Genomic DNA, 14,738 nt, shown 5'->3' on the forward strand with positions numbered 1-14,738 from the left:
AAACAAAGTATTTGCTTGCAGTCAGCTGGGACATTAGTTTTCCTCATTGTCTGGGACCCTAGGTTACAGCCAATTCACTTTTCGGCCTCCTAGCTGCTGCTTCTCCACTGAAGGGGTGATTTGAAAGCGGGAGGAGAGGTGCTTAATCCTTTCCCTGCCAGCTACTTCCCCACTGCAATTCTCCCTGCCATTTTTTTCTCAGCTGGAGTGTCAGCATCATGTATCAGTCATGAGTCTAGAACAGTGGTTTCCAATTAGCTAAGTTCTGTGCCCCCCCCCATTTTTCAGAAGCCAAGGCATGGAACCCCTACTTTTGCAAATTTTGATACCTCTGTAGTAGCTTTTGTCATGGGAATGGTGCCAAGGACCCCCTACAAACTGCGGACCACCAATTGGGAACCATTGGTCTAGAATATTGGCGAGGGGGGAGACAATGGAGTGGGGTGCATGGGGAATGGAAGAGGGTGTTTGAGGGTATGGAAGGCCCACTTCCACACACAACTTTTGTCCTCCAAATCTGCTTTTTGAGAAGAGGCACCTAGGCTTTGGAAATTTAATTTGGCAGCATAATGCATTCTATCAGTCTGAGTCTCTTAAGTGTCACTGCAACCGGTGTTTCCTTGATTCTTTTATAGAACACTCTAGTGTCTATATGCTTCGCTGTAGGGTAATGCTTTCACATATTCTGCAGTCCCTCTTCACAATGGCCACATTTACTGTGGTCCTGTTCTTTCATACCCCAAATTACCTGCTAGGCGGTTTGCTGGGGTCTCATGCTAACAAGAAGCACTGCAGGTAAGCACAGCTCCTTAAACTTCCCAAAATCAGCTAAGAAAACTCCAGTGGTCATGGGCTGGAAGGTGGAATCAGGAGACCTGGGTTCAGATCCCTAGGCAACCCTAGACTCAGTGAATAGCCTTAAAAAAACCCTTCCCCGGGTTTAGTTCTCTATGTGTACAGCATAAATAATGGTGACCCATCTCATCACAGAAGTATTATGTGAAGATAAGTGAAGTAAAAATATTGTTTCTCCCCCTGGGGCTTAGTGAGAGGGCAAGACACAAGTCTCCATTATTAAACAACTACCCCACCTTATCCGAAATGTCCTTAGGACATTTCTGTCTGACTTTGGTTACAGTCACTGTAACTGTTCCCTATTCACATTGGCACATCTTGGCTATGAAAACACCTTTGATCCGAGAGCAGCTTTTTGCTCTGGTGCTGTTTACCCACATGCCCCACTGGTAATGCCAGTGAAGAAGTAAAGGCAGCTTTTGGTGAGCTTCCTTAGGATTGACACATGAAGCATGGATTTGGTGGTACAAAGAGGGAGCTATCAAAGGACAGAGCACTGCAGAGAACTGTTCCTGAAGAACTAAATGCAGGGAAAGAACCTGGGGGTGAATAGCTATGGGTAAATCTATCTATGAACTATCCCTTTCTGTGGCTGATCCACAGAGAACAAGGGAGTCTTTTACAGCCTATTTCAGAGCCTGGCTCTTTAGCGCAAGCTGTAGAGACTCACGCTTTCAGCTCTGGAGGTCCCCGTTTCAATCTCTGGGGTCTGTCAAGATGGCAGCCGTCACATATGCACCTATGAATCAGAAGGGAAAGTGTAGGTCCAGAATAAAAATTGAAAGCCCTAACAAAGCACATTGATTACCCTGTTTTGCATGTGGTCCTCACAATGATGTCATCTATGACCTGGGGCTAAGTTATGCTTATAGCTACTCCAGACAATGGGCAGGCAAGCACACACTCACTCACTCACTCACTCACTCTTGGCTTTCCTCACTTCATCCAACTTATTTTTGCTTTCAAACAGGAAAATTGCAGTATTATCTAATCAGCCTCCGTTACTTTACCACCAAAGAGGAAAAGGAGCACATTAGCAAATCACAAGGCTTGATAAATTGCTAATATTTTGTTACATACTCTCTAACACACAAAGAATAAGCTACAGTCTGATATGTATCTACACAATACAGGGGGCGTGGAGGTGCTGTTCTGAAAAGACCATATTCACATTGAGTTTTCCCCTGCAACATATCATATTCCTTATCCCATGTCATGGCATCATCATGTGCCCCTCCCTGCGTTTGACAGCAGCAGGGGCAGACTTTGGTAATATGGTGTCCTGAGCATGGGCAAAATTTGGCGCCTCCCCCCCCCCCCCAATATTTATTATTTTCACAGTAATTACTTTTGGTGCAGTTGCTTTTTAAATTGGTCTTCTCAGTAGGTACTCATATAAATTGTTGTTGCCATTTTGCACGCCCTGTGCAGGGGAACATCCCACACAACCCTAAATCCACCACTGCCAGCAGCAGCCAATAGCATGGACTGGGAGTGAAGAAAGACACGGAATGCTGCAACCATGACACAAGGCCATCATTTCTACATGTTACAGGTATAAAGGGAGAGTACTTGACATGGGGATACCTATCATCTTGCTCATAATAATCCTTTTTTTATTGATACCCTGCCCATCTGCCTGGGTTTCCCCAGCCACTCTGGGCGGCTTCCAGAATATGTAGTTCTGCCCCAAGACACAAAGGAAACACTTCTGCAGACTATGTGAATTGATGCGCGAGGAATCTGACATTCCCAAAGACATCTGTGAAAAACAGTATTAATCTCAGAGTCACAACACTGGACATTAACCACTTAGCAGCTCTGATGGGGAAACGAGTAATGCAGGTAGTAAAACAATTGGAGAGTAGAGTTAATCCGTAACTGTGAGGGCTGGTGCCAGAGGCTGGTTCAGGCAGGCATGTGCTGGAGTGCAGACCATTCTGAAAGGCCCAGTGAAGTGATTGTGCCATCGTTCTCACTCTGCCTGGTGTGCCAAGAAGAGTGGAGGCTTTCTCAGAAGCAAAGTGAAAAACAGCACAGAGGACTAGAGCGTATGTGTATGACAGACCAGTTGAGCATATAAGCATGAAAATCTGCCTCATACGGAGCCGAGTCTAACCACTGGCTCATCTTGCCCAGTGTTGGCTACTCATTGACAGCAGCTCCCCAGGGTTTCAGTAATGGGTCTCCCACAGCCTTGATACCCGATATCTGTAATTGGAAATGCCAGGGACTGAACCATGTGCAAGGCATGGGCTGCCTCAGGGAGCTACAGCCGCTGTCTCCGAAGTGAGAGCTTGATAGGGGGAAAGCAGGATGGGAGGTTAGGGGAGAGAGACAGGACTAGGAAAGGAGGCCAGGGGAAAGGTGGAGGACAAAGTGAGCACTAGAGTGGACCTGATCCCCATGCCAGGGGATACCAGGTATAGCTGAAGAAGACACCAGCCACATCTCTCCCTTATGCTTCATATGCCACTGACTGAAACCAGTGTACTGTGACCAGACCAGACACACTAGACTAGAGTGTTCAACAGGGACTTGACATTAAAAAAAAAAAAATCATTCTAAAGAATTGAACTATAAGAAACCTGCCAATATAAGATAAAACTAACTAACTTTGAGGCAAGCCAGAGTGGTGTATTGCTTAGTGTGTTGAACTTTGACCCAAGAGACTTGGGTTCAAATCTATGATGAGCTGTGGGTGACTGACCTTTCCTTTACCTAACTCCTCTCACAAGGTTGTTGTGAGGTTAAATGCTGCCCTCATCCCTTTTGTGTCTAAATAATAATATGCATGTATTACGTCCCTTCCTCACCCAACTCAAATTCACTGAACTCAGGTGAGGACCTTGGGGTGCTCTGTAGTGCATCCTGTTGCAAAGAGGTAAATGTAAAGTCTCTTCTGGAATTGGCTCCTTGCACTGCTCCTTTTATGCTGGGAATCCTAATCAATGAGGCAGCTCCCAGTAAAGGCAACACTGCTGTAGGAACTAGCTGAATCCCTGACTCCTCCCAGGTTGCCTTGGGCTCCAGGCATTATTAGGGCAGCATGAAAAGCAGCAGCTTCCCCGCTGCCAGGATAATGCCAGAATGGGGGCTTAGATGACAAGATGCTACAGAAGACATTTCTCTTGTCTCTGTACCAGTTGTGCAGAAGAGGAAACTTTGGCGCATGCAGCTTGACAAGTCATACTACCGCTGCAGGACTGAGAAAAAATTGTACTTGTCAAGATTCCATCTTTTAAAAACCACTGAAAGCTTCAAAAGCTTGGTTCTTTATTGCTGTGTTTTTCAAACTGTGTTCTGGGGACCTCTAGAGTTCTTCAATGAGAAAATCAGGAAACGTGGGCAAGCTGCCCAAGACAACATCTTTATCACAACCAAATCCATCCCTGCCATGCAGAGCCACATGAGATGTTTTGGTAGCATGCTTCGTTCAATGGGCTGGGCCCCATGTGCCTACTTTAAAACAGTGTTTCCCATCCTTTTTCTGACCACGGCCCCCTTTCAACCTTGTTTCCTTCCTGTACCCCCCATGGGCATAGCCCAGGGGGGCAGGGTAGCTGCCCCCCAGTAAGAGGTTCTGCCCATCCCCCTAACAAAAATCCTGGCTGTGCCCATGCCCCTGCCCTACCGGTAGAAAGGTAGCTCTTCAGTTGGAAGAGCCCAATCCTACTAGGAATTGCAATGAAGAAAAGTTTCTCAATATAGATTTAAGGGCACACTGACAGCAGCACTCAATAAACCACCCTCTCCCTTGTGTTCATCTCACTATTTACATATCTGAAAACTTCAGATTGTAAATGCTGCAGCCTTCAAACATTCTCATCATTTACGGGTCATCTTGCACGTTTATAATAAAGCAACATGTACTGACTCTTCTGAAAAGCTCTTCATATACACCTCAGAAATGAACTGCAGTGAACTACAACATACCAGAAGCAAGCTAATTTAAATTTTTCTGCACCATTTATCTGTTCCTGCTACTAGTACATCATACATTCATTTTAAGAAATTCCAACTGTGCTCAAAAGTTTCAGAGGAAGAGTAAGCTGACTTCAGGAAAGAAATGATAGAATTATCTGTACACTGAGCAACTATGAAACCAGACCTCTTTTACTGTGATGTATGGTAACCAGGTCAATAGATTTCTCATGATTGTGAGATGCGATTGCACTTGACTTGCTCTCACTTACACATGCCTGAAACATGGACTTGACCCAATACGCTGGAAAAGTCACCGGACATTAACCTTCCTGTTCACTGAAGAGAAACAGGTATATCTTAACCAAACCTGCCAGCCTCTTAAGATAGTGCATGATGAGAACTGTGACTAAGGGCTCATCCACACTTGGCTTTGTTCTGCATTTCTAGCCACAGGTCTGGGCTTTGCAGGTCTGTGTCTGAGCACTTTTTATTTTTGTTTTGCCCTGGCGCATGGGTCTGTGCCTAGAGAGTGTAGGGTAAAATATATGTGTGGACATGCCCTTGTTGTGCCTTTGGGGCCCTGCCTGCTTTCTGAAGTGGAGAGTTCCAGGATGACAATTCCATGAGAATTCAATTGGTGAATTCCTTTTGACTATTCCTAGAGTCAGACTCTTACACTTGGGGGCAGTGAAGAATTGTCCTTTAGGCAGTGACTGAGGTGAGGAAGTTGTCTTTCTGCTGCACTGCAGCACATGGCTTCGTTCATTTGAACCAATGGTCCTGAGGTACTGGCCTTTTAAAGGCCTTTCTGAAAGGCAATGGGACTGGTTCTAGCCCACAGTGGGTTATCTGGGCATTTGCAGGGTCAGTCCGGGACATTTTGGTGCCCACGCAGAACATCTTGTGCAAGCCTTAACAAAACAAATGGAAAATGTTGAGGATAACTACTCTGGTAGATTATACCTTCTGTTGCTCCAAGTCTGGCCCTCAAAATGGTGGCTTCACCTTGCCTCATGGCAAGATTGTATCTTCTGACTGCATTAATATACGGCTCCAAAGAAAAGCAAAAACTTAACAACTCTGGAAGGACCAACCGAAAGTTGCAAAGTAATGAGCTAGTAAGATGCTGTTGGTAAAGGGGATGCTGGAGGCACACCTGGCAATTCTTTGCAGATAAATGCAGTGAGTATGTTTAGGATATCTATCAATGAAATGAAAAGAGGAATTTCTTTTTTTTACTATGTGCAGGTGAGAGATATGCAAATAAAATTGTTTCTGTAAAACTCATTCACATGTCTCTTACATATACTTTGTTTAATCTTCATATAATAGAGACTTCTGTGTCCCAATCTGAATTATTTCTATAGTGTTCTATTCCTAAAGCTGTTTTCAACCCTTATCTCTGTTATCCTCCCAGCAACCTTCTGAGGTGAGACTAGGATGTAAGAGAGTGAGTTGTCAAAAGCCAAACACTATTCTGATGGACAGCTGGTGTGGTGTCGTGGGTACAATAACAGAGTTAGGCCAGGGAGATCATCACTCAACCATAAATCTCACTAGATGATACCTCTGCCTCTGCCTCTACCTGTGAAAATAAATATGTAATCATGTACATCACTCTGAGCTCCTTGGAGGGGGAAGTAGGATAAAAATGTAGTAAGATAATACTTCATGGTTGAGCAAGTATTTGATTCTTGGTTCACCACGTTCAATAGTTTATCCACTGCATAAAATGCTCAAATTTTTACACCCCCTTGGCCTCAGATTTGGTATATTTAGACCTACAAAGCCTAAGCACAGTATATGATGAAATACTCACATGTTTGACTTATGTGCTAAGGTATGCCACGTTAGCAAATTCCGCATTGCACATCAGACAGACAAACTATGTGGTTGCTCCCAGTATACAGCCACATTACTCCTCCCTTGGTGTTTTTTTACTCCTACACTATGCTAAGTTGAGGTCTCATTCAAACCTGGGCTTGTGCTTAAGCTCTCTCCTCACTAATCACAAGCTGTAGCCAAGAACAAACTCACTGTAACCAATGCAAACATTATGATCCTTAGGTGTAACCTGCAGAGCACCTAGTAGAAACTAAGGCTGCATTCCCATGACAATTTAATCCACCATGATGTTTCCCTAACTGTTAAGTTCTGCACTATATTGGAGATTTCACTTCTGGAACTATTGTGGAATATAAAACTCCTTTCCATATTATCTGCACAGTGTTTTTTTCTGGAAGCAAATAACACAGAAATAAGCACTAAACTTCCACTATATTCAACTAGAGTTCCGAAAGTGGTTTTTACATTGTGTGAAAGTTCAACGATAATGTGGAACTTAACAGGTAGGGGAAAGTCATGACAACAAAATGAACTGGGTTGTGGACGTGGTCTAAGTCTGCCAACTCTTTCTATTAGAGAATGTTTTCAATGATGAAGCAAAAGTATGAGCACTGAAGCAAGAGTATACCATTCCATTGGAAATCGGGTTACTAAACATTGTCTAAACACTGTGACCACTGCAGCTTATTTCTCCCCAACCCCATCTGTCTCCCCTCTTTGCTTAACATCCAGCCTGATTTTATGGAGAACTCAAAAGGTTTCTCACCATTTTGTGATACTTTAGTTGACCCTAATAAAGACCTTGACCTAATGAGGTTGTTGGTACAGTGGTGCCTCGCAAGACGAAAAGAATCCGTTCCGCGAGTCTTTTCGTCTTGCGGTTTTTTCGTCTTGCGAAGCAAGCCCATTGGCGGATTAGCGCTATTAGCGCTATCGACATTTAAGGGCTAAAAACGGCTTTTTAAGGCTTAAGGGATTGGCGGTTTTGCTGCTAAAATGCTTTTAGCAGCTTAGCGCTGCAGGAAAAGGGGTTTTGGAGCGGGAAAAAAATTCAAAATTTTTCGTCAATTTTCGTCTTGCGAAGCAAGCCCATAGGGAAATTCGTCTTGCAAAGCACCTCTGCAAACGGAAAACCCTTTCGTCTTGCGGGTTTTCCGTCTTGCGAGGCATTCGTCTTGCGGGGCACCACTGTATATCCATTTATAGAATAAAATGCTATAAATCATGCAAGCAGATGGCAGAACTTGGCCCTCTTAAATTTAGATTAGGGAAAGAGATTGAAGTTTTATTTAGAAGCTCAGTTTAGATGATTCTGGATTTGGAAGCAAAGCAGTTGGGATCCAAAGAACGGCACAATTAGTTCTACACACCAAAGGTCTTGTGTTTCTCAAACAGCAGTCTCCACTTTTGAAAGGGTCTTTCAAAAGCAGTTTGTGATATGGCACAGGTGTCTGCTGTTTAAAGCCGAAGAAGTCATCTGCCAATGGCCATGCCCAAGTTCTTGAGTGTGCCCCAAAGAACTCTTTAGAGCCCAGCCAAGAGTGTATAGCTGAGGCCAACCCCATAAACACTTGGTGCCCACGTAAACTCTACACAGAAAAACATACACAGCATGCTAGGAAAATGATAAAACTACGTTGGAAAGGAAGAGAGTTGTTACAGAAAATGCACCCCAGATATTGGATTTATTTATTACCATACTTTCAAATTATGGGATAGAATCACCTCCCCCCCCCCTTCCAAAAAAAAGATTCCAATGTTGCACTCAATTCCGGCATTCAGGTAGACTATACACATACACACATTGCTACAGCCCCCCTACGATAAATCCCACCTGCTATTAACATCCCACCTGTTACCTGTGTTCCAAAGACACTAAAAATGCCTCACAATCATTTGCAGCTTGACATACACAATTTCATCTTTATTGCATTTCACAGCATCAGCCAGCCCTGTTTCATCCATGATTTATTCAACCCATGTGCCAGCATTCAAAGGAAATTTCTCTGTTTACCCCGTTAAGTAGCAAGGCATTAATTTTACTTGTACTTATCAAAATACCTTAGGATTCTATATCCAGTTGATCCTTCAATAATGAGGATAACAATAATTTTAAAAACCAAACCAAGACACCCACCCAGTATTCTACCATTGCCTGTTGCCTTGGTAATCCAAACGCCCAGGAACTCACTGATTATCGGTGAATGGGAATGGCATTGTTCACACCGCAGTGCCTCTGCTATGTTAATGTGAGATAATGGCAGCCAGAAGAATCCTTTTGTTCCCAGCTTTGCTGTTTATTCATAGTGCCTGGAGGTCAGCAATTGCTACAACAATCAGGAAAGGAGCTACTGAAACAGATTCCACTTCTGGGTTTTGTTTTGTTTTTCTTTTTGCCTCCAAAACCAGAGAGAGAGGAAGAAGAAAAAACCTCTGCACAGAAACCAGGGAACTGAAGGATGATCCACAGGGAGAGTGAATCAGAGAAGGTATAGCAGGCAGCATGAATGAAGGGTTTGATGGACTTGCGTCTGTAAATCCAGCTAGTATGCTAGTATGCATGCCCAAAGAACAGCAAAAATAGCATTTGAAAAGAAGAGACAAGACACTATTATTTAGCATTTTTGCCCCCCCCCCCACATGCCATGCTGATTAATCTATTTTAGATTAATTTTAATAGCTTAATCATTTGCAGTAACTAACTTTTTATTGGAATCAGTTCTTTCCAACGTTAATCTATTATCACATCTCTATTTCTATTTGTATTTATTTACATATTCACCAGCTTCATGTGCTGTCCTTTCAATGAGTTCAGTGTGACATATATGGGAGCTATCAATTTTTAACCTTAACAACAAGCCTGTAAGGTGGTATGGGCTCAAAGTGTGTGACTAGTCCAGGGTCACTCAGGAAATTTCCTGGCAGAGTAAGAATCTGATCTCCCACATCCACTCAATGTGATGCTGCCCTTGAGAATGGCCTGGAGATCACAGCCAGAGCAAACTGCGACTGCCAGGCTGATTTGGCCACTCACAGCTGCATCACATCAGTTATAAAAGGTATGTGCTGGCTTCCTAAATGCTACCAAGCTGAATTTAAAGTTATAGTGTTGACATATGAAGTCCTAAGTGCTGGGAATCCATTATCTGAAGGGGCAATTATCTCTGCATTGCCCAGTCCATTATTTAAGATCTGCCAGGAAAGCCCTTCTTGCTATATGTGGAATCTGGGGACCTGGTACTTGGTACAGGGCCTTCCTGGTGGTGGCAAGCAAATTGTGGAATAATATTCCCTCAAAATCTGGATGATTAGTTTTCTGCATCAGCAGAAAACATGCTTCTTCCTACAGGCCTTCAGGAATGGTGAGTGTGTCCATAGCCAAATGGATCCACCTGGTTTATCAAATGAATGAACAGATGAATGAACTGCATTTTGCCTGCTGGTTTAAAGATTTTTAATTAACTTTGTGGGGTATTTTATCATGTATTTTTATTGTCATGAGCTGCTCTTTTGCTATAAGCACCCCACACCCACACAGGTGTGGCTCTTGACCCATCGGGTGCTATCCCTACCAGACTCTGGCAAGGTGAAGCCATTTGCCTCGGCAGGCAGATCGGACCCCCTCCTTGCCGCTGTCAGCCCCACGGACCTTCAACCATGCTGCCACCACAGTGCTGCTGCCCTCACTGCTGTGTCCTTGTTGCTGTGTTGTGGTGGCAGTGCACACACAGCTTAAGGCAAGGGTGCAGTTGCGGTGGTGGGGCTGGAAGCCGGGAGGGGGCTGGCATAGTGGGGATGGGGACATCATTGGGGCATTTTGCCTACAGCAGCTAAACATCTTGGGCTGGTCCTGCTCTGCACCTTAGCTCCCAACTACATCCCTTGAATCCCTGAGTTACGAGTCCACCTGCTTCCTAATCTGATCTGCATCTTAGACGCAGGTAGATTCCTCATTCAAACAAACATGGGTCTTCATGTGTTATATGAGGGGGAGACATAGGGCATGCCCAACACATTATTGCTCTTGTTGTGTTCCTGTCTGGAAAGGGCCTGAGCATCACTTCATGTGAAGGAAAACCATGACTAGATTCACGTAACCATTTTTCTTGACTGCAAATCACTTACTGTCCTCAAAACTGAATTGGGCCATAAGAGGAAACCATTTAACAATGCTACAGCTCATTATTAGAATTCATATTTTAATATTTTCTTTCTCACTCGTTTTTTAAAAAATACAGATGAACAACAGCACCAAAGCAGCCTACCCCTTCACCAAATAAGTATATTCTTGGAGTTAACATTTATTCACCCAACAAAATTAATCTTCTCAGTTAATGTTCTCCGTGCTTGATTAATCTAGAGACTAGAGAATGCTTGATTATTATTTTTTTTTGGGGGGGGGAGGATGTAGGGGGACCTTAATGAAAACCACCAAGTCCCACCCCCTGGCTTCCTTTCAATTTTAGCCAAATTGTGCCCACCCTTTTCTAGAAGCCTTCAAAAAGTAGTAGGTAACTTGGCAGTCAAGACAGCTGTGTCATCTTCACAGGAATGATTGCAAGCACTTGATTTCTGTAGGCTCAAATGTGAATCAAGACCTATGCAGCCTCTCCGTTTCACTATCATTTGAGGAAAAGGAAGAGCGAAGCAGGTGCTTATCAAATGATTTTACCAAAATAAACTATGGTTTACGTATTACAAGAATGCAGTAAGTCTACATTTAGCTTATGAATTGTAAGCACTGATGTCAGCTGTGGACACAGTTCCATTTCCAGGTCATGGTTCTTTCTGTATTTTTTTAAACGGTTATTATGTTCTAGATATGATTCAACAAACCACATAATCAAAGGGGTTCTTCCTATGACTGGTACAAAAATATTAATGTTAATAATGCTAATAAATAATAAAGCCCCTAATTGAATTAGTAGTTAATTTCATCTTCCATTTAATTTTATCAAACCTCTGGAATCAAATCACTTGTATTTTTTTTTAATAAAAAAAACCTTCATCTCTTTATTTTAATCAATTCTGATTTCTCTAAGAAAGCATCCAAATACGATCACTGGTTGTAAGGAAATTGCCATTTAATTACTATTGAAGGCAAATTTGGGGATGATAGGAGATAAAAAAGGAGCCAAAAAGACTTGCGATAACAGAAAATGCTGCAATGAGCAGCTGTGTGTTTGCAGACATCGTTACTGACACTGCAAAGCATTAACATGTGCTATACAAGCTGCAACAAGCACCTTACTAAGTGTACAAAGCACAACAGGGTAAGGAATGGCTCTGAATGACTACTAAGTAGATGCTCTTGTTGAAACCAGGACAGGGTTTGGGGTGCGCCTGCCTTCTTTAATTTACAATTGTTTTTAAAAGCTTGATTTCGTCAGAAAATTATGCTCTAATTACCTGCTGCCAATTGAATTCACATTAAGCATGTCTAGGTCTCCGCCTGACCATGCAAAGGGTTGAACTACGGGTGGGGCACACAAACCCTGCCCCCAAAGTCTCTGAACCTACAAGTCTTCTCTTCCCTGTCTTATCAGGGTTCCTGATCATGGACTGGTTCAACGGAATGCACTTAGAAATCCCCTTCAGACCTTCATGCTAAATGCACAAAGGTCTGCCGAGAAACCGTGTAGTAGCTGAAGCAGTTGGAGCTGGGTATAACATTCACCCTGGTTAAAATATTGTCTCTGCCACATACTCTCTTGCCTTAGACAAGCCTTCTCACGCTCCTCTGCAAACTGACCCGGCTGATGTGGGGCTAATTTAGATAATGCATGGGAATTGTTTTGAACACTTCAAATGTACAACATAAATGCAAAATATACATGCTAGACCTTCCTTTTTCATCTTTTCGTTATTTTTTAGGATCAAAAGGAATATACTGGGCACAATTCAGCAATTTTAATAAGTATTTTCTATGCTGCCCTTAATTGCAAGTGTAGTTTCCCAATGTAGTTCACACACAATCCAATTAAATCAATGCATATCCTGGCCACAATTTGTTTTCCGTTCTGTACCCCTTTTACAGCTCAGCACACATAACCCACAAGCTACTTGAACATTTATTCTGAGTTTAAGACTGTGCAAATCCTAAAAAACAACAATACTCCCAGTTCTCTCTTAAGATAACTTACTAGATTTACAGAAAAGCTTTGTCTTCTAAGAAACTCTGCCTCCAGAATTTAAATCTACACTTCAGCTGGGGACCATAAAATACTTCAGAGACTGTTTTCTCTGAACAGACTATTTTCTGTTTCAGTTAATCTGGGAATTATAGCAATAATAACTGGTATATTTACTATAAACATCAGCAGCTGTATAACTGAATACTGTTACCTTAGACCTTAGAAATCACATGCTCATTACACAACGAAGTTTCTGGGGGGAAATGGTACAAGTGCAAAATGTTGACATTCTCACGTGAATGCTGATAATCTCAGATGATGTGTGTGAACGTCCAAATGTAGAAATGTCATTACTTTTCAGACACTCACCACTGCATGCTGACAGGTGACTGTCAACATTTGAAGATGTATTCTTGAGCTTTCAAATATTCACAGAATTTGCCTCTGACAATCAATCTGAATGTGTGAATGTCACCAAAATTGGAAAGTCCCTGTAACATATTGATGGTTTCAGGACACTAAAAAGTACCGTATTTTTTGCTCTATAAGACTCACTTTTTCCATCCTAAAAAGTAAGGGGAAATGTGTGTGCGTCTTGTGGAGTGAATGCAGGCTGCGCTGCTATCCCAGAAGCCCAAACAGCAAGAGGTATTGCTGCTTTCGCTGCGCAGCGATCCCTCTTGCTGTTCTGGCTTCTGAGATTCAGAATATTTTTTTTCTTGTTTTCCTCCTCCAAAAAGTAGGTGTGTCTTGTGGTCTGGTGCGTCTTATAGAGCAAAAAATACGGTACATATTTTTTCAGAATTGAAAGATCTATTTATAATATCCTTAGAAAGAGGTACTGTGAACTCTTTAATATAACTGTCAGCTAGAACATGTGGATATCACTTCCTTGAGATCATGGCCCTCAATTCTTCTGCCAGGCACCCATCAACATTTGTGGCAAATTTCATATATTTAATATTCATGCAACTGCCTGGCTGCCTACCTCTAGCCAGCGTGCCAAGCTTTCTTTGTCCTAGAGCTACCACCACACATATAGAGAGAAAAGGATCGCCAAGCTTCCATTCTGTGCAACTGGGTCTCTTTCCTGTAACTTTTGAGTATTTAAGAAAACATGCAATAAATATGCCCCTGGGAGCTTATGTCCTTGCTTATTTTTTTCACTCATCACTCAAATGTGCATGGGAAGGAAAGGGGCAAAAGAGAGGGGAGGGAATCCAGATAACTTTGACTAGGCAGCAGGGAAAAAAGGACAACACTCTGATCTTTTGAGTACAATTATAATGAGGGCAGATCACAGAATATCCTCAGTGAGAAGCTTGTAACAAAAGACCACAGAGAGAGGGAAATTTGATGGGTTTGGTTAAGTGACTCTCATGACAATGTGTGCTGTGTTAAAGTGGGGACCCTTCCTGCCTTGTGGTGTAACCTTGCCACCTTGTGCTGCTGATAGGGTTAAGTGTATGGAGGAATTGTGGATCAGCAAGTAAAACAGGAGAGTCTTAGTCCTGTGGAATGCAGGGTCCTAAGTGGGTGGTGGGGCTAGAGCAGGAAATAAGGGGGAAGCAAGTGATAGGAGAGAGAAAGGCAGAGAGAGGAGTTAGTGATCTGAGTGGTCAAGGACTCTGAGCAGAGCCAAATGAGAGTGGAGGGTGCTGCAGACCCACTTCCTTGCTGACTTCACCTCTGCTTTTTGGGGTACATCACCCAAAAATGATTCAGAAAGTTTCAGGTAGAGCTTACTTTTCCAAATGACCCTCTCGACCTGCTTGTTTGCTCAAAGGATGGAGCAGAGAAAGGGAAAAGAGGGCGCCATGTTGAAATAAGCAAGTTCTCCGAACGCCTTGAATTAACAGAAAGAAAACCTGAGATCTTTTTATTTAGGAGGGGAATATCTCAGGTTATTTTTCAAACCCAATCCAAGAGCTATGGGAAATTATTTGCTCTGCCCACCCCACCCCTATACAAGCTAGT

At 42.9% G+C, this 14,738-nt stretch overlaps 1 protein-coding gene across 20 annotated transcripts in view; it reads right to left on the reverse strand.

The window, feature by feature from the left end:
* Positions 1–14,738, reverse strand: part of ZMIZ1 (zinc finger MIZ-type containing 1) — a 368,324-nt gene that overhangs the window by 37,752 nt on the left and 315,834 nt on the right. For 14 of the 20 annotated variants that reach the window (XM_083440354.1, XM_083440353.1, XM_083440355.1 and 11 more), the window contains one exon: positions 1,526–1,594. The exons of the other annotated variants lie outside the window; for them this stretch is intronic. In XM_083440354.1, the coding sequence (XP_083296480.1) occupies positions 1,526–1,594 (69 nt within the window). The remainder of the gene's footprint in view (positions 1–1,525; positions 1,595–14,738) is intronic. 20 annotated transcript variants of the gene reach the window in all.

This window comes from Podarcis tiliguerta, assembly GCF_965153285.1.
Source record: "Podarcis tiliguerta genome assembly, chromosome: 5".
In the NCBI taxonomy this organism is placed as follows: Eukaryota; Metazoa; Chordata; class Lepidosauria; order Squamata; family Lacertidae; genus Podarcis; species Podarcis tiliguerta.